At 47.9% G+C, this 23,582-nt stretch overlaps 1 protein-coding gene across 1 annotated transcript in view; it reads left to right on the forward strand.

Moving 5' to 3' along the window:
• NUP133 (nucleoporin 133) overlaps nt 1-23,028 on the forward strand; it is a 942,256-nt gene extending 919,228 nt beyond the window's left edge. The window contains exon 26 of the mRNA XM_069234985.1: nt 22,791-23,028. Within this exon, the coding sequence (XP_069091086.1) occupies nt 22,791-22,927 (137 nt within the window). The 3' untranslated portion in view covers nt 22,928-23,028. The remainder of the gene's footprint in view (nt 1-22,790) is intronic.
• The last annotated feature ends 554 nt before the right edge of the window (nt 23,029-23,582 follow it).

The following is a 23,582-nucleotide window of genomic DNA, read 5'->3' on the forward strand; positions in this document are numbered from 1 at the left end:
AGCTGGGGTCAATAGGTGTTAACGCCTTGGGTGTCACGAAAGCACAGTGGAGGAGTTTCTGATTCATAAAAATAAGCTTAGTCTGGAAGCAACAATATAACCAAATCTTATTAGAGAGGGGGTTACCCAAGTCAGCCTCCTAGGCCTTCCGAGTCTGCCCAGTAGAGTCAGGCTTCAGGGCAAGACAAGCACTATAGTCTAGAAATCAACCACCGCCATCTGGGTCAGAGATAAGCAATGTTAAAGGGGAGAAGTCATCCGGAGCCAATGGTTAGGAGGGTAGCCAGGAGCATAATGTATGGTGAAAGCGCCGAAAGATGAAATGGTCCATGTGCGAGGTGTCGTGGAGGTGAACAATGTCTGCATGTGAGAGCACATGGTCATCCGGGAAGATATCACCCACCATGTGCAGTTCATGGCGTTGAAGGAATCATTGAACCGACTTCTCTTGCGTGAGTGGAAGCCAGGGGTTATCGACTAGTGGTATATTGGGGGAATATAGGAGACCGCCACCCAGGACACAGCAAAGATTCCACCTTGCCCAGGTAGTAGTTGAGAGTGTTTGTATATCAGAGCGATCCATAGTGATCCCTTCAAGGAGTATAGAGTTGAGTGGGACGTCACCAATTTGATCTCTTTCTGGTTTGAGGTAAAGGATCAGGGCATCCGAATGATGCCAACAATAGGTGTACTGGCACTGTGCAGCCACAAAATAGAGCTGAGGGTCAGGAACCCCGAAACCGCCATGCTCATAAGAGATGGTCAATGTATCCCAGCAGATGCAAGATTGTTTGCCGGCCCATAATAATCTCAGAAGAAGGCCACCTAATGTGGCAAAAAATGCTCTTTCAGGGGGAGCGGAATATGATGAAAAAGGTATAGAAAATGGGGTAGAACCATCATTTTGATTATAGCTATCTGGCCGCCACTGAAACCGGTAGTTATCCAGCGTTCCACTTGAATGGAAAGTTTGTCAACAACTGGGCCGCAATTAAGTCGGAGGACCTGGTCCTTGTCCCTAAGGATACATATTCCCAGATATTTAGTGGAGTCGGCACAAACATCAAGTTAGGGGGTAGTCAATGGCTACCGGTTGAGTACAGTTAGTCAATAGAAATATCTCAGTTTTAGCCCAGTCTCTATGAAGGCCATATGAAGCCTGGAGAGGGCCCCATGTCTTATGATTTTGCTAATCGGGGGAGGAGATTATCAGAGGGGCGGCAGACGAAAAGCAGTATATTGTCAACGTAAGAGGCGACACGGGTAAGTTGTAAGCCTCGGTGCAGACGTCGCTTCTGGAGGTGGCAGGCCAGGGGGTCCATGGCAATAATGATGAGTAGAGGGCAAAGGGGACAGGGTTGCATGGTCCCTCTAGCTATAGGGAAGGGACACATGGGGAAGCCATTTACCCGCAGACAAGCTATTAGTGCAGATTAGAGAAGCATGACCAGTGATATAAAGTTACAAGGAGGCTAGTTTAGTCAAGATTGCCCTCAGGAATGCCCATTTAAGAGAGTCAAATGCCTTTTCGGTGTTTAACAAAACCGCTGCTGCAGGGACTGTGGGGAAAATTCTGTTCAACATGGCAAAGATAGTTTGTAAATTGAGAGAGGTGGATCTATGGGGGACAAAGTCGGACTGCATGGGGGTAATAATTTGTTCCATCAACAAAGAAAGACAAGTGGCGAGGCCCACAGCTAAAATTTTGTAATCAAAATTAAGAGAGAGTGAGTGGTAGGAAGAACAAAGTTGAAGGTCTTTATCAGGTTTGAGTAGAAGCGTAAGTGCTGCTTCCCATAAGGTAGGTGGCAAGAGGCCGGCTTCAAGGTATTGAGTGTAAAGAGTGATAAGATGGGGTGCCAACAGGTGCTTTTGAGCTTTGTAAAACGCACTGGTGAGGCATTCTAAGCTGAGGGCTTTGGATCCATCCAGGGTGTCCATGGCCTCTATAATTTCCTCACAAGTAACTGGTGTGCCAAACCATTGTAATTTCTGCTAAGAAGTTTGCAATCTCATCTGGGTCACCAGCGAGGCGGGAAGAATAGAGCTGGCTATAATAGTACAACAGCCTGGCCACTATAAAATTGTTGGTAACAATGTCCCTGGTAGAAGATCATTATTGGGTTATGTATTCACTGAAACGATTGGGAAAAGGCAGCTGCACATAGATACGACCAGGGCGCTCTCCCTTGCCATATTGTCTAGCTGTGGCATGCTTCCCCAAAAATGCCACCTCCCTGACTGCAAGGTCCCGGAGGTCAGACATAAGAGCTGAGCGCAAGTGAAGCTGTCGAGAGAGATTAAGCCCGGAGGCAGCATGATCTAACTCCAGTAATTATGATTCGACCTGGGACAACTGAAAGAGAATGTCAGGTAAGATGCAGGAGTGTTTAGAAATGCATACACTGCAAATGTATGCCTTAAGTGCTTCCTAAAGGGTTGCCTGGGTTGTAACTGACCCAACATTGAGAACATAATACTCAACAACGGCATCACGAAGCTCAGAGCGGAAAACTGGATCATGGAGAGCTTTGTTTGGGGAAACACCAAAAGTTTTCCAAACCGCCACTGTAGGAGATCTGTAGTGTTAAACGAACCAGGCAGTGATCTGATAGTGTGCGAGGCAGATGTGTGATATCTGTCATCCAGTGCATGACGTTAGCAATGAGAAGCCAATAATGAAGTTGTGTACAGGTGTTATGGGGTGAAGAATAAAACATGAAATCAGAGGTGGTGGGATGTTGCATGCTCCAGGTGTCGTTAAGTGTGTAGGTGTCAATGATATCACAACGTACCCCCCGGGCCTGCAGCTTAATGATGACGTGTGCCATTAGTGTCTACTCGAGGGTTTTGTACCAGGTTAAAGTCCCATCTTATAGGGATCATGTCTGCCTCAACCCGCCCCATAAGAGAGTTTATGGTCTGATAGAAATCGGCCGTGTCAACTTTGAGGCCATAAACATTTGCCAATAGGACATGGTGGTCTGCCAGTATGCTAGCCAGGAGGGATTAGGGGCCTGTGGAGTTTAGGAAGCTGGCTGTAAGAGAGAACGGGACACTCTTATGGATTAGAATGCATCCCCTCTTGAATAGGAGCTGTAACAAAAGAAATATGAGAGTGCACCCACACGTTGATGCAAACGTATGCGAGGGTGGGGGAATAAAGTGGGTCTCCTAAAAAAAAAAAAAAAAAAAAAGGCATCTTGACCCCGTAGCGGAAAACATAATAGAGAACTTGTTTTCTCTTACATGGGTTAAGGTCATGTATATACCATGTAAGTAGGTTGATGTTTGTTAGAATTTTCAGCTGTCACGTGGTGTCATTCAAGGAGATGAGGAATGGGGAATTGTCATGTGAAGAGTGAATAGGATGAGCGTCCAGTGAGCAATACAATACAAACAAAACGGATATCAAAATGCAGAAATCCCAGCCACACCAGATGAAAGAACATCCAGCGAATCCCCAAACCGGTAAAAAAAAAATACAAGCATCCCAACAATCAACATAGTGATGTACACCACTAGGTGAGGGGAGGCATCACCCCTGTCAGCACGGGCCACTGGTCTAAGATGGATTGATAGCAGGATCGCAAGTATGAAAGAATAAGCAATTATGTCAGACACTTTGCAATGGTTCCCAGTTGGGGCAAAAAACTACTACAGCTCTCCCATCAGCATAGGGAAGGGGTATCAGTAGGTCTGTCACTGATGAGAGAAATGCAAGGAGGAGTCAGCCATGAGTTAGTTGAACAGTGTGTCGATGAGGTTGGCAATGGGGAGTACTCTGGTGTAGAACGCTGAGAGGAGACACCATTTGCTGAGTATTGTTTACAAAAGCAGGTGTATCAAACAGCCGGGGATGTCTGTTGATGTCAACACAGAGTTGTGCAGGGTACAGCATACAGTATTTGATGCCCAATTAAGCAGAGTATTTTTTAGCATCAGAGTGTTTTCAACGCACCTCCTGAATGGCTATTGTGAAGTCGGGTTACATCAAGATAGAAAAACCTTGGTGCTATAGTGGGCCACGCTCACGAGCCAGGTGGAGCATTGTCTCTGTTGCTATAATTGAGAAGGCGTGCTATGATCGAGGGTGGCGAGGCACCAACAGGCTTTTTTGGACACAGCGACGTTTCTGCATGCTCAACAACAAAAGTGGATGTGAAACTATTGCGATCAAAGAATTCCATTATGGATTGTTCAATGAAATTGTCTGGCTCCCCATTTTGGTGGATTCTGCGATGCCCATTATACAAATATTATTCCTGCTTGATCGAGCTTCCAAGTCTTCATTCTTGACCGCCACCATTTTCATGATCTGGTCCAGGAGGTCCAGATTTTTCACCATTGTCCCGGTGCCATCCTCCATGTCATAAATGCTCTCCTCTGCCCCGTCTTATCTAGTGTTTTGCCATTCCAGACTTTCACACATACAATCAAATCGACTTGTGAGGGTGTTGAAATGGGCAGGTCTGGAGGCAAATTCAGCACGTAGGTTGCCCGCGATAGCAGCGGTGACACTTGTAGGGTCAGTTCCTGCTTCCCTATCTGTGGGTTTATCCGTGTTCGAGTGTGAACCCTGGCAGCGAGTTGACTTGAAGAGCAACTTGCGCTGCTTCAGGTTCCCACAGCCCATCATAAAGGTTGGTAACTGGGGAGGTGCGCAACAAAGTGATGGGAAAAGCAGGAGTGTGAATATGTCAATAACAGTGGGGGAAACAAAGGTCAGTTGTACCTTACAGTCAAGCAGTGCCAGCAGTGTGTGCTTCCACACGTGGTTTTGAGGCCAAGGATGACACAATAAATAATATGTGGCAGTAGTAGTCTTGTTGTCTGCCCAAAAATGATGGATGGGAATGTGCAGGCTTCAGTAGTGAATGGAGGGTTGGACACGGATGGGTGGCACATGAGTAAAAGAACAGGCACTTCAGGAAGGGAATGCCAACTCAGAGCGCTGAGTGGTCAGTGCTTCCAGGGGAAGAAATAGTGCAGGACAAAGTTTAACTGTGCAGGACCAGAGTCATGTAGTGTAAACATTGAAGTCCCAAGTCGCTGAATCACGCCATAGAGGTCTTGTGTGTAGCAATATTGAAGGGAAGTCCATGCAGGTAGGCCAGAGTGGGCACGGGCAGGCCACCTCAGGTTGCATGCAGTCAGTCAGCTGGAGGAAGCTGGGCAGAGGAGCAGGCCCCGAAATCCAAGGGGTGCTCACAGGTGAGGCAACCACAGCTATTAAGCCCAGGCCCACACACAAGGATGATCACAGCCTTGGGTGGCATAAGCAATGAGTAGCAGCTCAGGCAGAGGGATGGGCGCTGCAGGCAGCAGTCATCCAAGTAACCTGGCACATACCTTCATGTTATGGTGAGAATGGCTCAGTACGTCCTCACAGGCGTCCCTCCCAGTGTCTGATAGAAGCAGGGATTGTCTGGGGCACTGGTGAGGCTCTGCAGCCTCACCTGCGGCCCCTTTCACCATGGGGCCTCCAAGGCAGAGCCAGGCCACACGGACTCCCTGAGGTGATGAAGGGGTTCACTGGAGAGTCCAGTGGCCATCAATCCCTCATTCAGTAGCCCTCCACATTTTTCAGTTTCACATTTTTCAGCTCATCCCCACAGTCGATTGTGATGAATGGGGATAGGAGGCAATCTTGCTGCAATTATGGTCTGTCTCCACCTGAGCACCACATCAAATTGAATGCTGGCATAGCCATTCCCCACACAAATGTATTTTTCTTTCAAGTGGAAGACATTTTGTATGTGGTGTTTCGACTTGAACAGTAATCCTACCATGTGCCAAAAAGAAGCTTCAATTCCATACTTACTTCATTTGGCCAAATCTAGTTAACAGTTTTCTTCCATTTAAGTCCACTTGGCAGCTGTTACTTCCCACAGAAAATATCTTTCAGAAAACTCTTCTTACAAAGTCCCAGTAATTAAGGACTTCTTAGAAGGCATAAAAAATGTTTTTCCTCCATTGTGCCGTCCTTCTCCCCCTTGGGAATTATGTCATGCCTTCACGTTTCTTGGCAGCTTTTTTACGAGCCTATCCATAAATCATTAAAAAAAAAATCTGGAAAATAATTTTCTGGTTGCCATCACCTCGGCAGATAGTTACAGAGAGTCAAGCTATCAGGTACAGACTTCTAGTTGCACATTCCTTACCGTAGAATTTTCCCCCAGGCGTCAGACTGGATCTGGAGATTTTTTCTTCGAGCAATACCCTTGCGCGTTGGTAGGTGGCGTTGGTCGACTTCGTGGGCATTGTTGGTGTCGTAGTCGCCGTGATGATGTCGGGAGTAGTACATAGACGCCACCTCAGTGCAGTGACATCCGTTCTTTTCTTTCCGCTGATCCGGAGAGAGCTACCCTGGTCTCTTTTTGACCGATTTTGACTGTTTTTTTTTTTTTTTTTGTGGTGCATCGAGATGTCCCCGAAGACAGGTTTCAAGCCGTGCAAGGACTGTCACCGCATGATGTTGGTGAAGGATCTGCATCTGGTCTGTTTGTGGTGCTTGGAGCGTTACCAAGACCCGAAGTCATGCTCCAAGTGCCGGGCCATGCACCCGAAGGTCTTGAGGGAGTGGTCCCCCAAGCTCATAGCGGCCCGGCACTCGACTCCGTGTAGGTCCTGGTCTTGCTCGAGGGGAAAGTCTCAAGACCACTCACAAATCCACCACCATTCTTCTTCCTCCGAGTCTTCGGGCACAGGTAAGAAGAAAAAAAAAGAATTCAAAGCAGTCCCGTCACCCTTCAACTTCACCCCGTCGCTCGGCTAATTCGAAGCAAGAGGAGCTTTGATGCTCAAGGCCTCCATCTTCAGAGCCTGCTTCTGGGTCCACTACGCACTTTCCTGAATCTCTGGGAGCGAACCCTGCCCAATTAAAGGAGGTTTATGAGGCCATGCAGGTCATTTTTGGGCAGGCTGACCCCGATACGGCGCCTTCAGGCCCAAGGGGTTCGGTCGGGGGAGTTGGGCTGGCCACTGAGGTCCTCTCCGGATCCACTAGCTGATCTGCACTGACCCCAGTTATACCACTGAGACCTTCCCCGGCACCAGTTTGATTGTCGGTGCTCTCGACGTCGGTGGTGCCCACCATCGACCCGATCCTCATCGATGCCGTCTCTGGGTCGATGGGGCCTACTTACCCAAGGTCAGATTTGGACCCTTTTTCTTATGGGTACGAATTCGGGGAAGGATTGTAGGGGTCCCTGGACCCTTATGAATACCAAGACAACCCTAATTTGAACTGGGCACAGGAGTTGGGCAAGGCCAGTGGCCTGGACACTTCTCCAGATGCTGGCATGCTGTCTCCTCCTACTGTGGCTACGGTGAAGAAAGCGACTTATTCTATGGTGGTCAGTAGGGCCTACTTTACAGGTCAGGTCAAATATCCTGACAGAGGTGCTTCAGCCAGGGGGTTCCACATCTGAGCCCCTTCTGTCATTCAATGAAACTCTCACGATGTCCTCTTGGGTACTTGGTCCAAACCAAACACCGGTTCTCCTGTGAATAGGACTATCGCACGCCGCCATCAGCCCACCCCAAATGACCCTAAATTCCTGTCCCAACACCCCACGCCTGAGAGTCTTGTCATCCAGGCTTCCTATTATTCAGACGCATTCCCTTCCTCACCCCCGGACAGGGAATCAAAAAGGCTGGAACAATTTGGGGAGAAGATGTTTTCTTCCTCCAGTCTCGTGCTGCGATCCGTGAACACTTCATGTCTTTTGGGCTGCAGTACCCACTCTCTGTGGGATACGGTTGCACAAGTTCTGCCGCATATACCGGAGGAGGCCCGTGCTATCGTCTCCCAAGCTGTCACCGATGGGAGAGATGCAGAGAAGTTCACAATCCGATGTGGGCTGGACACGACCAACTCTGAAGGCAGATCGGTTGCGACAACGGTGGCCTTGTTGTGCCACGCCTGGTTGCATACTTGTGGTTTTTCTATGGATGTCCTAGAGTCTCTTATAGACATGCCCTTTGATGGCTCCCGTCTCTTCGGAGGCAAGGCTGACTCGGCCTTGGAGAGGTTCAATGACTCCCGGGCTACGGCTCGGTCCCTTGGCCTTTCCACTGTCCCTCACCCCCAACAGTCCCCCTTTTGTGGCAACGGAAGGGGCTCCCTGCTGCATCCCCAACCCAGCCACCATGCCACCCACGCTGTTCAGCCACTGTGTGGCCGAGGAGACACAATCCCATCCGGGCGTGGGACAGGGAACCAGAGTTCTGCCCGGTCCACCTGTGCCCCCGCTGCAGCCTCCACACCCTCCTAGTCTGTCCCCTCACACCAATCCAGTTGGCAGCAGGATTTGCCATCACCTGCCCCACTGGGAATTGATCACTACCAACTGGTGGGTTTTGCAGATAGTGCGAAAGGGCTATTCCCTCCCCTTGGAATCTGCCCCACCAGCCATGCCTCCCTCACTCAGCCATTTTCCAGATGATCATTTGGCACTTCTCCGCCAGGCAGTCGCAGTTGTCTTGGCCAGGGGAGCCATAGAGAAGTTTCCTGTCCCAGAAGTAGGTTGTGATTGTTATTCCCGCTACTTTCTGGTGCCAAAAAAGGACAAAGGCTTGCATCCTATCCTATACCTTCAGGACCTCAATTACTTCCTCAAGGAGGAGAAATTCAGAATGCTCACCCTGGCTCAGGTCCTGTCTGCCTTAGACCAAGAAGACTGGATGGTAGCGTTGGACTTGCTGGGCCTTATTTCCACATTCTGCCTGCCCACAGACGTTACCTGTGATACATGGTAGGTCACAAGCACTTTGTTTACCGTGCTCCGCTTCAGCCTTACCAGCGCCCCTCAGGTGTTCATGAAAGTGATGGCAGTGGTTGCAGCTCATCTGCACAAGTTAGGGGTTTCAGTCTCCCCCCACCTCGATGACTGGCTGTTGAATGCAGACTTGCCACAGAAAGTCTTATACCCCCTTCAGGCTATGGCGAACCTTCTGCACATGCTGGGGTTCACTATAAATGTGCCGAAGTCACACCTGACTCCCTTTCAGATGCTCCCTTTCATTGAAGCTGTTCTGGACACAGTGCATTTTCGGGCTTATCCTCACGAAAAGCAAATCCAAGATATTCAGGCTATGATTTTCATCTTTCAGCCTCTGTCTTGGGTTTCTGTGAGACTGATTCTGAGGCTGCTGGGCCTCATGGCCTCCTGCATCCTGCTAGAGACACATGCCAGATGGGATATGCGGGCTTGGCAGTGGGACTTGAAGTTTCAGTGGGCTCAGCAACAGGGAAATCTCTCCGACATGGTCTAGATCTTGGAGGGGACTGCGAAAGATCTACAGTGGCGGCTTTCGAATCCGCATTGGGTCCACTGTAGATCCCTCTCCCTTCCCCAGCCGGTTCTATCCATAGTGACAGATTCATCATTTCTGGGTTGGGGCAGCCACGTGGGAGAGGTGGAGATCAGAGGCCTCTGGTCTCCAGCGGAGTCTGAGCTCCATATCAATCTTCTGGAGCTCCAGGCGATCAGGCTTGCGTTGATAGCATTTCTTCCCTTTCTCAAAGTGAAAGTAGTGCAAGTGTTCATGGACAACACTATTGCTGTGTAGTACTGCACCAAACAGGGCAGCGTAGGGTCCTCGACCCTTTGTCAGGAGGCACTATATCTCTGGACATGGCTGGAACATCAGGGCATTACCCTGGTGGTTCACCATCTGGCGTGCTCTCTGAATGCCAGAGCAGACAAACTCAGCCGTCGATGCACAGCCAATCATGAATGGCTTCTACATCAAGAGGTGGCACAAGGTCTCTTTCAGCAGTGGGGAGAGCCTTGGTTAGATCTGTTTGCCTCAGCAGAGAACAAGGAATGTCAGCTGTTTTGTGCGTTGGAGTTTCCAAGGCGGTACTCGCTCGGAGATGCTTTTCGTCTCGAGTGGAACTCCGGCCTCCTTTACACCTTTACCACTTCTTCCCAGAGTTCGCAAGAAGATCAGGGCCCAAGTTATCTTGGTGGCTCTGGACAGGGCACGGAGAAACTGGTATTCTGAGCTATTGAGCATGGCCACCGATCCTCCATTCAGGCTGTCTCTTCGGGCGTATCTTCTGTCGCACCAACAGGAGACGGTTCTCCACCTGAACCTGTCCAATCTCTGCCTTCATGTGTGGAGATTGAGCAGCGGCTTTTGACCTTCCATCCAAAGTCTGCAATGTTATCTTTGCAGCCAGGTATCTCTCCATCAAAACGGTATATGCCTGTCATTGGCATAAATTTGTGGCATGGTGTACCAACGAAATTGTTGATCCCCTCTCTGCTCCTCTTTCTGAGGTTCTTTTGTTTATTCTTTCTTTAGCCCAGCAGGGCACTGCTTTGGGCACCCTTAAAGGGTATTTATTGGCTATTTCGGTATCTCTTAGGTTACCTGATCAGCCCTCACTCTATAAGTCTCTTATTGTCAATCGCTTCCTAAAAGGTCTCACCCATTTATTTCCTCCTACTCCACTTATCATGCCTCAGTGGGACCTCCAATATTGTCCTTGCTTACTTAACGTGTACTCCCTTTCAGCCACTGCACAATTGCCCTTTACAGCTCCCACATTCAAAACTGTCTGTCTTGTTGCCATCACTTCTGCTCACAGTAAGTGAGCTTCAAGCTCTTTCTTCAAAGCCTCCATTCTTGTCTGTGCACCCTGACAAAGTGGTGTTGCGCACTAAGGCTTCCTCCCTTCCCAAGATTGTTACGCCTTTTCATGTAGGCCAGTCCGTCACCTTGTCTACTTTTTTACGCACCCCCACATCCTTCCCTTGAGGAGGAGAAACTCCACCGTATGGACCCAAAAAGAGCGCTGGTGTTCTATCTAAATCGTACTAATGATTTCAGAGTGGACGGTCAACTCTCGATGGGTACTTCTTCGCATCAAGATGTGCTACGCTTTGGCCAAGAAGCAACCCCCTCATTCCACCACAGCAACTGCTGCTTCCACAGCGTTAGCACGCGGAGTTCCTGTCCTGGATATCTGCCAGGCAGCTACGTGGGCATTCCTGCACATGTTTGCTAAACATTACTGCCTGGACAGTCAGGTCTGTCAGGACAGCTACTTTGGTTGTTTGGTCCTGCAGGACTTTCTTGTATGATCTTGGTTTGCAGCCCACCTCCTAGGATGGCATTGCTTGGGTATCTATTCTAAGGTAAGGAATCTGCAATTAGAAGTCTCTATCAGATGTAAAAGTTACTTATCCTCGGTAACGAAATATCTGGTAGAGACATATTCTAGTTGCAGATTCCTTACCGACCCACCCATCCTCTCCGCTTGTGAACTGATTTCTAGGGACAGGGATTCCCCCTTTAGGTCCTTAGCTCTGGCGCACCAATCTCAGTGTTCTTAGCAGCACTGCGCTTTGGTGTGGAAAGTCGTTAAAAGAATCTGACGTCACTGCACTGAGACGGCTCTATGTACTACTCCCGACGTCATCACTGCGAATACGATGCCCACGTAGTGAACTGGTGCCACCTACCGAAGTGCAAGGGTATTGCTCGTAGAAAAAAAACTCCGGATCCAGTCTGACGCCTTGGAGAAAATTCTAAGGTAAGGAATTTGCAAGTAGAATATGTCTCTGCCAGATATTTTGTTACCAAAGGTAAGTAACTTGTACTTACGGTCTCATGAACCATACACAATATTTCATAGCAATAAGGTAGTTATGAGAACTCAACCGAAATTCTTGCCCAAAGTAGGGTCGGATTTTCACATTAATCAAACCATTACCATGCCAACTTTCTTTTAGAATCCATCAACTCCAGAAGACAGATCCCTTCACACTTTGGATGTGAGATGGGTCTTAAAGGTTTGTCTGGACTAAACCAAAGATATTTGTAAGTCCAAACAATTGTTTGTGAATTATAGCCCTTTACGTATGTTTTGCCACGTCTAAACAGTTTACATCCATGTGGATTTTTTCTTGCATTATGTTGTACTATCAGAAAGCAAACAAAAGCTTGGATGGTAAACCAAAAGCTCATTCTACCTGAGGTAAAGCTGCAACAGCTACTTTGGTGAGGAACGAAATCTATAAAGGCAGCCAAATCGAGGTCTGTTCACACCTTTACAAGGTACTATTGCCTGGATTCAAGTGCTAGAACAGATGCCCAAGTAGGACAAGCTGCCTTGAATAATTTTTGTTTAGCTGCTTCCGTAGATCATCTATTTCTCTTGTACTTTCTTTTAGAGATGGGCTTGCTACTGTGTTTGGCACTTATGGTTATCAATGAAGTTCATCTTAGAATGAAGGAATAGTTTCTTAGCTGTAATCCTAGTTCTCTCTCAGGGGAATCTCTGATAAGCAACTAACATCCCTCCCCAGTGGGAGAAGCAAAGATAATTGACATTCTACGTTTCATTAACTATACTCTCTTTTGCTCTGTGAAAAAAAGAACTGAGGTACTACATGGTACTAGTGGGCTGAGAGCCCTCAAAGGTGCAAAGTCAGTTTTCATGTCTACAGAACTGCAGTCAACATGTCTACATTGCTGTATTCTTTCTTTGCTGTACTCTTTTAAAAAGGTTTGTGAAAGAGGTATATAAATAAAAATTATATAGCTCCTGGAGGTTTTTCCTAGTTTTTATAATATTTTGAGTGTTTTAAATGTAAATTAAAGTAATTGCCCAGTATAGCCTGCTTTATGGGCTTCAAAACGTATTTAACAAATTATGTGCAAAGTGTGGCCTCCCTGAAGTATGGCGAATATCTACACATGAAAACATATATTTTAAAGATGTGCCCTGGGATCCCCGCATGTGGTTGGGTGCTATTTAGTACTTAAGATTTCAGTGTAGCCTCCCCTAAGAGAGAACCGGAATAACATGTAAGAAGCCATTCTTTTCTTTGGCACAGATAATACATGATGGACAGGACATGGCCCAGTACTTTATCTGCGTATGCCTGGATCTTACATATTGCCTGGTTAGGGCAGTCGGTATCAGTGTTTTCCTCTATAGACAGGCGTTTTGTTCCACGGGATTCTCCAGTGATATACAGGCCGACTTCTGTGTTGGAGTGCATTAATAACAGCAAAGCTGCAGTCCACTGCTTGGGGACTGTTGACTTCAGCCAAACAGTTTCCACGTCCGTTCCAGACATTTAGAGGCTATTCAACCTGTCCTCGGTATAGGCAGATACAGTCTTCCCAGCCATTTGTTTAGCAGATACCCCAGCCTTCTAAGGTTGTAGACAAACAGCAAGTGGGGCAGCAAAGGCATCCGTTTTGCAATTCCTCCTTCCCTGCTACAATGGCCAATAAACCACTTTAGTTAGCCGTCAGTGGTGCATTTTAAGGAACATGAGGTGCCAGTGAGCTCAGCATCAATACAGCCTTGCCGATGCTATCCAGTTCTTGGAGGAGACAGCTTGAGATTTGTAATAGTGGCTGCTAAAATACAAATTGGTCCAATGGCAGGCCCCTGTCCCTTCCCCACCTAGAGCTAACAGTGGCGACGGACGCATCACTGATGGGGTCGGGAGGTCATCTGGGGAAGGATGAGTTTAGAGTGCTCTAGCCTCCAGCAGAGGGCTGGCTCCACATCAGCATGCTGGAGCTGCAGGCCATTCCTCCAGCTCTTAAGGCCTTCCTGCTGATCATCAAGGTGAGGCAGGTGCAGGTTGTCATGGAAAATACCAAAGCTATGCTATATGGCACTTCAGCAAGCAGTGTGGAGTGGGTTCCTGGGTCCTGTGCAGGGAAGCTTTGTATCTCTTGAGGTGATTAGAGTGCCAGGGCACATTTCTGATCACAAACCCTCTGGCACTGCAATAAAAGTCTCCAGATTCACTCTGGGAACTGGGGGGTAGTCTAGGGTGATTTGTGGTTAGTGTCCACCAGAGAGAGCATTACCAAAGGTGAGTAACTTTTCCAACTGTGAATGTTTGCATTTAATTGAACATCAGAGCAGGTTAACGTCTGTTGGAACACCATTGGATATGTCCTCTTCCGTTGGGTGTGTTCTACTGCATTTTCCTTTCCTAAAAAGACACTTCCAGACATTAGGCAGGAACTGGAAACTTTTCAACATATGGAGTCTGGGTGACTGTACAAGATGTGGAGCATCAAATATTTCTCCATTAGGGACTGCAAGATTCAGATGTTCATTCTAGCACTCATTATTGATGTATGTATTCTGTTTACCAGGACTTGGAATTCATCTGTTTGAGCATGCATACCAGAGCCTTTAGAGAAATGGCAAGCAAAAAATATTCTGGTCCTCCAGAGACAGAAGAGCTCATCAAAATCACTTTCCAAGATGGAGTAGGGCCTGAGTTGGGACGCTAAGCTGAAGCGTAGGCATTGAGAAGACTTTAATAAGCACCATACGAAGAAGTTGAAGGAAGGAGGGTAGTCAGCCAAGCCCACTTGGGTTCAACACCATACCAGATCTGTATGTCCTATCATCAGTCACAACATCAAAATTATTTGTATAAGCCTGAAAAGCTTCTGTTAAGGTTATTACTGCTTCTGCCAGTAGAGCTGAGCTTGAGGAATTCATGGCCTTTGTTCTGTAGTTCACAAATATGAAACTTCTTCCTTAAGGTTCACGTGGTCCTAAGTCAGGCCCTGCAGCTCTAGTACCTACAGCAGTTGTTCCCCTTATTGCTGAGGCTGGAGACTTCATCTCCAAATCCCTGACAGAATATGAGAAACAAAAATATTGTGTGAACAGAACATTGTGTCAAAAAAATCGAGGGCCTAAATATCTAGAAGGCAAGTGCAAATAGGTAAGTATAGATTTGCTATTCTTAACTCCATATCTATGCATCTTGAAGATATATATATATAGTCAAGACACATTTATGTGGAGTTATATGTAGAAAAACATTTCTTACCGGTAGAATCTTAACTTCACAATACGTTTGTCCTCTATATTTTTGACACTATATTTTGTCCACACCATATTTTTCTGATATTTTGTCTAAACACAGCTGTGGCACTAGCACCCTTGGCAGTAACTAACACTGATTGGTTACAAATAATTGACCACATCATCTGATAGAGACTTCTAGTTGCAGATTCCTTACCTTTGAATTTCCCCAGGCGTCAGTCTGGATCCGGAGATTTTTCTTGGAGCAGTACCTCTGCGTGCTGTCAGGTGGCGTCGGTCGACTCCGCGGGTGTTGTTGGCATCATGGTTGACGTGATGACGTCGCAGTCGTATATTGGTGACACCCCAACGCGCTGACGTCCGTTCTTTTCGTTCCCCGCCAGCCTATGCGCCGTTCCGGAGAAGAGCTACCTCAGTCACTTTTTGACTACAATGACATTTTTTGTCGAATTCTTTTTGACGAGGTTGTGGATGTGTCAAGGGATGTCCAGCAAGACTGGTTTTAAGCCCTGCGACTCCTGTCACCAAATGATGTAGATGACGGATCCGCACCTCGTGTGTCTTTGGTTCCTGGAGCGCGATCACGACCCAAAGTCGTGCTCAGAGTGTCAGGCCATGAACCCGAAAGCTTTGAGGGAGCAGTCCCTAAAGCTAATGGCCACTCAACTCCGCGGCGCCCAAGGTATAGTTCGAGAGGAAGGTCTTGAGACCGGCTGCGAAGCCACCACCACTCTTCGTCCTCGAAATCTTCAGGACATTAAGGTCATAAGAAAAAGAAGTCAAAGAAGGACAAAAGTTCTTCGACTTTACCCCGTCTCTCGGATGATGCGGTGGAGGAAGAGCCTCAACGCTCTAAGCCTCTGTCCTCGGAGCCTTCATCTGGGTCCGCTCTGCGCTTCCCAGACTTCCCAGGAGCCAGTGCCACCCCTTCCCAGCTGAAAGAGTTTAATGAGACAGTACGCCTCATTTTTAGGCAGACCAACCCACTTTCGGCACAGGTGAGTTGGTGGGGGGGCCCCCTCTGGTTCAAAGTAGTCTACTTCAGCCATGGCTCCGGAGAACTCCTCTGGATCCAATCTCTGATCCGTCCCGACGCCAGTCCTGCCACAGCGACCTTCCCTGGCATCAGACATCAATACTCCCGACTTCGGTTGGTCCCACGATAGACGTTGATCCCATTCTCATACCCTACGACCCGGAGCCAGAACGACTTCGCTCAATGCCAATTCCGTTCTCTATGGCCTCTCCCAGGTCCAGGGTTGATCCAGACCGTTATGCTTACGGGTATGGATGCTGGGAGAGTTTGGAGGGGACACAGGACCCTTAGAAATCCAGCTAGAACCCCAAATGGACTTGGTGCAGTATTTGGGTGATGCCAGTGGTCTAGACACCTCCCCTGACACTGCTATGCTCTTTCCTCCTACCGTGGCTACGGAGGAGGGGGCCTCATAACCCATGGTGGTGAGAAGGGTGGTTAGAAGGGCAGCTCAGGTCTTGGACCTTGAGCTACTTTATTTGGACGTTAGGCCTAATATCCTAACCGACGTGCTTCGGGTGCGGTCTTCCACATCAGAACCCCCTCTTCCCTTTAATGAGGCACTGACTGATGTCGTTTTGGGTACCTGGTCCAGACCCAGCACAGGGGCCCCTGTGAATAGGACGATTGCCCGCTGTCACCTGCCTGCGCCGACACCCATAATTCCTCACTCAACACCCCACGCCTGAGAGCCTGGTCATCCAGGCCTCATCTTCATCGGGCGCATTCCCTGCCCCGCATAGCAAATCAAAAAGACTGGACAACTCGGGGAAGAAGTTGTTTTCTTCCAACAGTCTAGAGCTGTGGTCCGTGAACACCTCATGCCTTTTGGACTGCTATTCCCATACTCTCTGGGATACGGTCGCACAAGTGCTGCCTAGAGTTCCGGAGGAGGCCCGGACTGTCCTTTCCGAAGACGTGACAGATGGGAGGGACACAGCAAAGTTGATTCGTTGTGGACTGGATATGACCGACTCACTGGGCAGATCGGTTGCATCAACCGTGGCATTGAGACGCCACGCCTGGCTGAGAACATCTGGCTTCTAAGGGGATGTCCAGCAATCTCTGATGGACATGCCCTTTGATGGCACACGTCTCTTTGGAGACAAGGCGGACTCGGCACTTGCGCTTCAAGAATTCCTGAGCCACAGCCCGGTCCCTTGGATTGCACCTGCTCCTCGACCCCTGCAGTCCACCTTTTGCCCCTTTTGTGGACACGGAAGGGGCACCCAACCGTGTTCTTCCCCCCCTGGCCATCGACCCGTGCATGCTGTACAGCCCCTGCGTGGACACGGGATCTCACGCCCCCGGGGATCAGGGAGCCAGTGGGTCGCCCAGTCCACCCCCTCTTCAGCCTCCAAACCTTTCTAGTCCGCGGGTACACCAGGAACCAGTTGGTGGCAGGATTCATCATCACCTGCCCCAATGGCAAACCATTACCTCGGACAGGTGGGTTCTCCAGATTGTCCAAAGGGGCTACTCCCTCCCCTTCGAGACACCTCCTCCAGCCATGCCACCTTCATACAATCGCATATCGGCGGATCATATGGCGCTTCTCTGCACGGAAGTCCAAGCCCTTTTGGCCAAAGGAGCTATAGAGCAGGTCAGGCTGCCAGAAGTAGGTCGTGGTTGCTATTTCCGCTACTTTCTGGTGCTAAAAAAGGACAAGGGTCTTCGTCCTATATTAGATCTTCGGTCCCTCAACTTTTTCCTCAGGAAGGAGAAGTTCAAAATGTTTACTTTAACTCAGGTCCTATGTGCCCTTGACCCGCGAGACTGGATGGCAGCGGTGGACTTGCAAGACGCATACTTCCACATCCCAACTTTCGTGTGCCCCTCGGGTGTTCACGAAAGTGATGGTAGTGGTGGCAGCTCATCTGCGGAAGTTAGGGGTTCCAGCCTTCCCCTACCTCAACGATTGGCTGTTGAAGGCGAACTCGCTCTAGACAGTCTTCCACCTCCAGAATATGGGTGAACCTTTTTGCATTCGCTGGGGTTCACTACCAATGTGCCGAAGTAACACCTGACTCCTTCTCAGACGCTCCCTTTCATCAGAGCTGTTCTGGATACAGTGTGTTTCGGGTGTATCCTCTCTAAAAGCAAGTCCAGGATATTAGGGCTATGATACACCGGTGTTTTAGCCTCTATCCTGGATTTCGATGAGAATGACTGAGGCGGCTGGGCGTCATGGCCTCCGGCATTCTGCTGGTGCAAAAGGCCAGATGGCTCTGCAGTGAGACCTGAAGTTCCAGTGAGCACAGCATCAGGGGAATCTCTCCAACAAGGTCCAGATCAACACCACCGCCATGTGGTACTGCAACAAACAAGGTGGAGTGGGGCAGTGGACCCTTTGTCAAGAGGCTCTTCACCTCTGGACTTAGCTGGAACATCAAGTCATTTTCCTGCTGGTTCAACACCTGGCGTGCTCCTTGAATGCAAGGGCAGGCGAACTCACGAAAGGCGTCTCCATATGGAGGTGGCGCAAGGCCTCTTTCTTCAGTGGGGAGAACCTTGGTTAGACTTGTTCGCCTCTGTAGAGAACGCGCAATGTCAGCTGATTTGCACATTGGAATTTCCAAGGTGGCACTCGCTCAGCGACGCTTTTTGTCACAAGTGGAATGCAGGCCCTCCTGTATGTCTTTCCGCCAATACCACTTCTGTCCAGAGTGCTGAAGATCAGGCAACACCTGGCCCAAGTAATCCTGGTGGCTCCTGACTGGGCACAAAGAGTTTGGTATCCCGAGCTGTTGAGCATCGCCATAGCTCCTCCGATAAGACTGCCTCTTTGGGAGGATCTTCTGTCGCAGCAGCAGGGGAGGGTCATCCACCCAAACCTGTCCACCCTCTGCCTCCTTGCGTGGAGATTGAGCGGCGACAGTTGACATCTTTTGACCTGCCACCCGAAGTCAATAACGTTATCTTGGCAGCCAGGTGTCCCTCAACCAAAACCATATATGCCTGTCGTTGGAAGAAAATTGTGGCAGGGTGAATTGACAAATCTGTCGATCCTCTATCTGCTCCTCTTTCTCAGGTCCTTCTCTTTATTTTTTCCCTTGCCCAACAGGGCTCCACCCTGGGCACTCTAAAGGGATATCTCTCTGCCATCTCTGCTTTCTTGAGGTTACCAGATCAACCTTCTTTATTGAAATCGCCCAATGTTGGGAGGTTTCTTACGTGCCTCACACATCTTTTCCCTCTTACCCTGTTCATCATGCCCCAATGGAATCTGAACCTAGTTTTAACATACCTTATGTGTGCCCTGTTTGAGCCGCTTCACAACTGCCTTTTACGGCTCTTAACCATCAAGACTGCTGTAGGAAGTTAGCTCCATATATACTATCTCAAAGTGAGAGATACTGTGCACAGAGTCCAAGGGTTCCCCTTGGAGGTTGATAGTGGCAAAATTAGATAATACTAATGCTCTATTTTGTGTTAGTGTGGTCAAGCAGTAGGCTTATCAGAGGGTAATGTTAAGCATTTGTAGTACACACACAGGCAATAAATTAGAACCCATGCTCAAAGACTTAACTCCAGGTCAATAGGTTTTTATATAGAAAAATATGATTTTGTTAATTTATTTTAGAACCGCAAGATTCAGAATTTAGGTAAGTACATAAATTGTAAGGTACTTCACACAGGTAAAGCACTTACAAGTTCAGTCTCCTGGGCATAGGCAGCCCACCATTCGCGGTTCAAGTTAACCCTAAACACCCAGCACCAGCAACACAGGGCTGGTCAGGTGCAGAGGTCGAAGTAGGGCCCAAATAGCATAGGCACCTATGGAGAACAGGGGTGCTCCAGTTCCAGTCTGCTAGCAGGTAATTACCTGCGCCCTCAGGCCAGACCAGGGGGGTTTTGTAGACCACGGGGGGGACATACAGGCACACAAAATACACCCTCACCGGCACAGGGGCGGCCGGGTGCAGTGTGCAAAGTAGGAGTCGGGTTTTGCGTTGAAAGCAATGGAGGAACCCAGGGGTCACTTTGGCAATGGAGGCAGGGCACAGGGGGGCTTCTCGGGCCAGCCACCAACTGGGCTAGGATGAGGGCTGCCAGCTAGTCACTCCTGCACCGGTAGTTGGTTCCTCTCAGTGCTGGGGGCTGCGGGTGCAGTGCTTTGTCCAGGTGTCCGGTTCCTTTACCAGACAGTCGCGGTCAGGGGGAGCCTCTGGATCCTCTCTGCAGGCGTCGCTGTGGTGGTGCAGGGAGGTCAACACAGGGTGTCCATGACGTTCAAGTTGTCTGGGGGTCCTCTCTGCAGTGTTGGTTCTCCTGAACTCGAGCCAGGGGCGTCGGGTGCAGTGTGTGAAGACTCAGGCTTCCGCAATGAGGTGGAAGTCTCTTTAAAGTTGGTTTCTTGGTTGCTGTTTGTGGACAGAGCCGCTGTCCTGAGGAGGTTCTTGGTCCTTTAGGTCCAGGGCAGTCCTCTGAGTCCTCAGAGGTCGCTGGTCCCGCTGGGTGCGTTGCTGTGCAGGTTCTTTGAGTCTGGAGACAGGCCTGTAGGGCTGGGGCCAAGTCAGTTGTTGTCTCTATCTCTGTGGGGCTTTTAGGTCAGCAGTCCTTCTTCTTTCTTCAGGTTGCAGGAATCTGATTTCCTGGCTTCAAGGTCGCCCCTAAATACTCAATTTATGGCTACTGTCCTGGAGGGTGGCTACACCCTCATTGTGCCTCCTCCCTGAGGGGGGGCACATCCCTATTCCTATTGGGGGAATCCTCCAAAACAAGATGGATGATTTCTTAAGGCAGGGGTTACCTCCGCTCAGGACACTTTAGGGGCTGTCCTGAGTGGTGGGGGACTCCTTGTGTTTCTCATTATCGCATAAACGTTGCCTTCATGTCGAGAGAGACTTCTTAGAAAATCATATTCAGATCCGATCTGAGGTATATATCACACACGCTGGTGGAGTTTGAGCCCCCAGGCTAATCAAGAGAGCCTACTCTACTAATATACCCAAGGAGACTTCGGTATCGAATGCTTTGTCTAATTTACCTCCCACACACACAGAGACCATGAATCAAGAGGTAGGACGACTTAGTGTGGAGATATCATAACCATTTATAAATGTTGCATGCCTTAGGATAACTCATCTGGCGTTTTTGTGTCCATCACAGACTCACTATCTGAACAAGAAGAGACCATGTGGGCTTAACATACCAGTGGAATACTGGACCTCTCCATCAGGAGTCCATTCATGGGAGAACATTTGCAGGCAGTCTGAGGCGCTTCATCTTAGCTAATCACAAGTTAGAACAAAACATTGGAGGAGGTGTTTTTTCCAAAATGTATCTGTTTGCGACCAGTGCCAATTTAAGGTCTGCATGGTTTTTGTTACACCGTGTTATGTGGAGACACCTTAAATGTTGGTAATTCCAGCTGGACTAGGCATATTTCTATCACTGTGAAGGCTTGTGAATCACACAGCTCATTTTCTATTTCATGCTGTAGGTTTCTTTGGTTTGGCATTTCCCTCGTTAGTGATAGCTTTAACATAAGTGGTAAACTGTTACATAGCTACAGTCTCATCCGTTGCATGTTCTCCAGTAAGGTCTTTAGAATTAAATTAATGTTCAAGTTTTTGATATGTTTGAATTCTTGTTCACCAAAACAAAGTTTGGCCTTGATTGTATTGAGGCTTATCTCTCTTAAAGGCTCGAGAAGGGAGAGGCAGTAGTTGCTTACTTTAAAGAGTGTGAGCTAAAGACCTCCTTGAGAATGTTGGTGTATTGTGCTGTTAGCACACCCTGACCCTAGGCCCACTTGAGTAGTTCCAAAGGGATGCACCCCCGCCCTTGAGCCGTGCACATAGGGGAGTTGACTATTTAAATTCAGCAACTATAGTTAGGGTCAGAATCTCGCACGACAGCTATGCAAACTATAAATTAAGCGCGTTTTGTAAACACTGTAAGCATGGACATAAAGGAAAGACAAATGTGATACATTTTCCGGTAACCTCGGGTAAGCAAAACAGCATGAGACCCTTTTTGTATTTATGCGGGAAGTCACAACTTTCTCAGTTGGCTGGCACCTGCTGTAAAAGGTCCTCACCATGACTTCCTGTCGGTGGTTCGCTCCTATGCATATATAATGTTAGTTTCCAGAGGGCTCCAAAGCACTGCCTAGCAGCTCCAAACCATTTTCAAAGTTTATATACCTTTTTTGCTTTATTTTTTCTTAAATATTTGTTATTGATATAAAATGGGTTCCCATTGTTAGGTTGGTGAATTAAAATGGTCATCGGAGTCAAGACGTAAGTGCGCGCACGATGTGTGCATGCATTGCAGCTCTGGTGGGTATCTTGGGATGGGTTTGCTTAATTAGGAAACCCGTTCCAAAACCATAATTTCATGCATGTATTGTATATTCAAATATGCACACGCATACGATTGCAAAAAAAGATTGGAAAAGCCAGTAGCTCAGCATTTAAATTCCAAGACATTGGATTTGCCACTATCTAATCCAGATGTTGGTGTTTGTGGGTGGCCCACACCTTCATTGTAGAGTGTTTGCTTTCAATTCCAATCTAGTTGGTGTAGCACACCCACTCTCTGAGGCGGGGAAGAGCGTGTCATTACATACAACCACTATCCTTGGCCATTGCATTCATATATGTTTAGGTTTTCAGCCTTTTCGAAGGATAGGAAATTGGTAATCATAGCTATGATCACATTTCAGACATAAAAAGTTTGTTTGCTGTTTTTTCCATCCCATGTTACCCAGTCATAAATACTCTGGAGACTAGCTGTCGTTGCACCAATCTCTGCACCTTTTTTGAACACTGAGTACCATCACCTTTTGCTTTGAATGGCTTCCTATTCATGCCACATTACTTATCATTATGTAAAGCAGCGTGCCCAAAAGTGTATATTTTAATTGTTAATATGTACGTAATCTACATGCAGTGTGTTTTTATGTTGCAGGAGTTGTGCTTAAAAATTATCTGCCAGAAGTGAAAGACTTGTTACAAGCAGAGGAACTTGAAAACCTGAGATCCAATCCCTACTTCGAATTTGTGCTTAAGGCAAATTATGAATATTATACTCAGGGACAAATATAAGCAACTAGAGTTTTCCTTTTCATACAAGTAACGACTAGATGAGAATTTTGTCAGTTAGATTTATGCATTTACTTTTGTAATAAAGCGTATTCTGTACAGCAGTGATTTTGTTTTGTGAATTATTTGAACTGAACTGTATTTCTTAACCAGCTGTTTTTATAAATAGCATTCATGTTTTAATATGAAGTCTCCCCCACCACTCTCCTTTAATGAATGCAGGTAAAGCACTCTAAACAGAGACTACTGTCAAAGCCAGCTTTAGAAGTCTCATTGTGCCGACTTTATTTAAAGTGTTCGAAAGGAGAAAATAGGGGAAATTGCGTGTATAAAAGAGCATCAAGTAGAGCAAGAAGAGAGGAAAAAAAGGACAAATACAGAGAGAAATGGGCGCTGAGAGGCGGTATGGACAACAGTATAGTAACTGGCACAATATTTCTTCTTGTGTAAGGGGTGGACATGGCACATATGAAATAAATGATTACAATAGACTTAACCTATGAATCGAGTTGGGGCGAGTGCCTCCACCACAAGGCAAGAGGGGTGGGCGAGGAAAGAGTGAAATCTAAAGACTCATAAAAGAACATGAGGGTTCATCTTAAGCTGTTGGTGAGCATCAGTCGATGATTTTTAATCAGGTTTTGCTAGCTTCGCTTTT

This window comes from Pleurodeles waltl, chromosome 5 (assembly GCF_031143425.1).
Source record: "Pleurodeles waltl isolate 20211129_DDA chromosome 5, aPleWal1.hap1.20221129, whole genome shotgun sequence".
Classification (NCBI taxonomy): Eukaryota; Metazoa; Chordata; class Amphibia; order Caudata; family Salamandridae; genus Pleurodeles; species Pleurodeles waltl.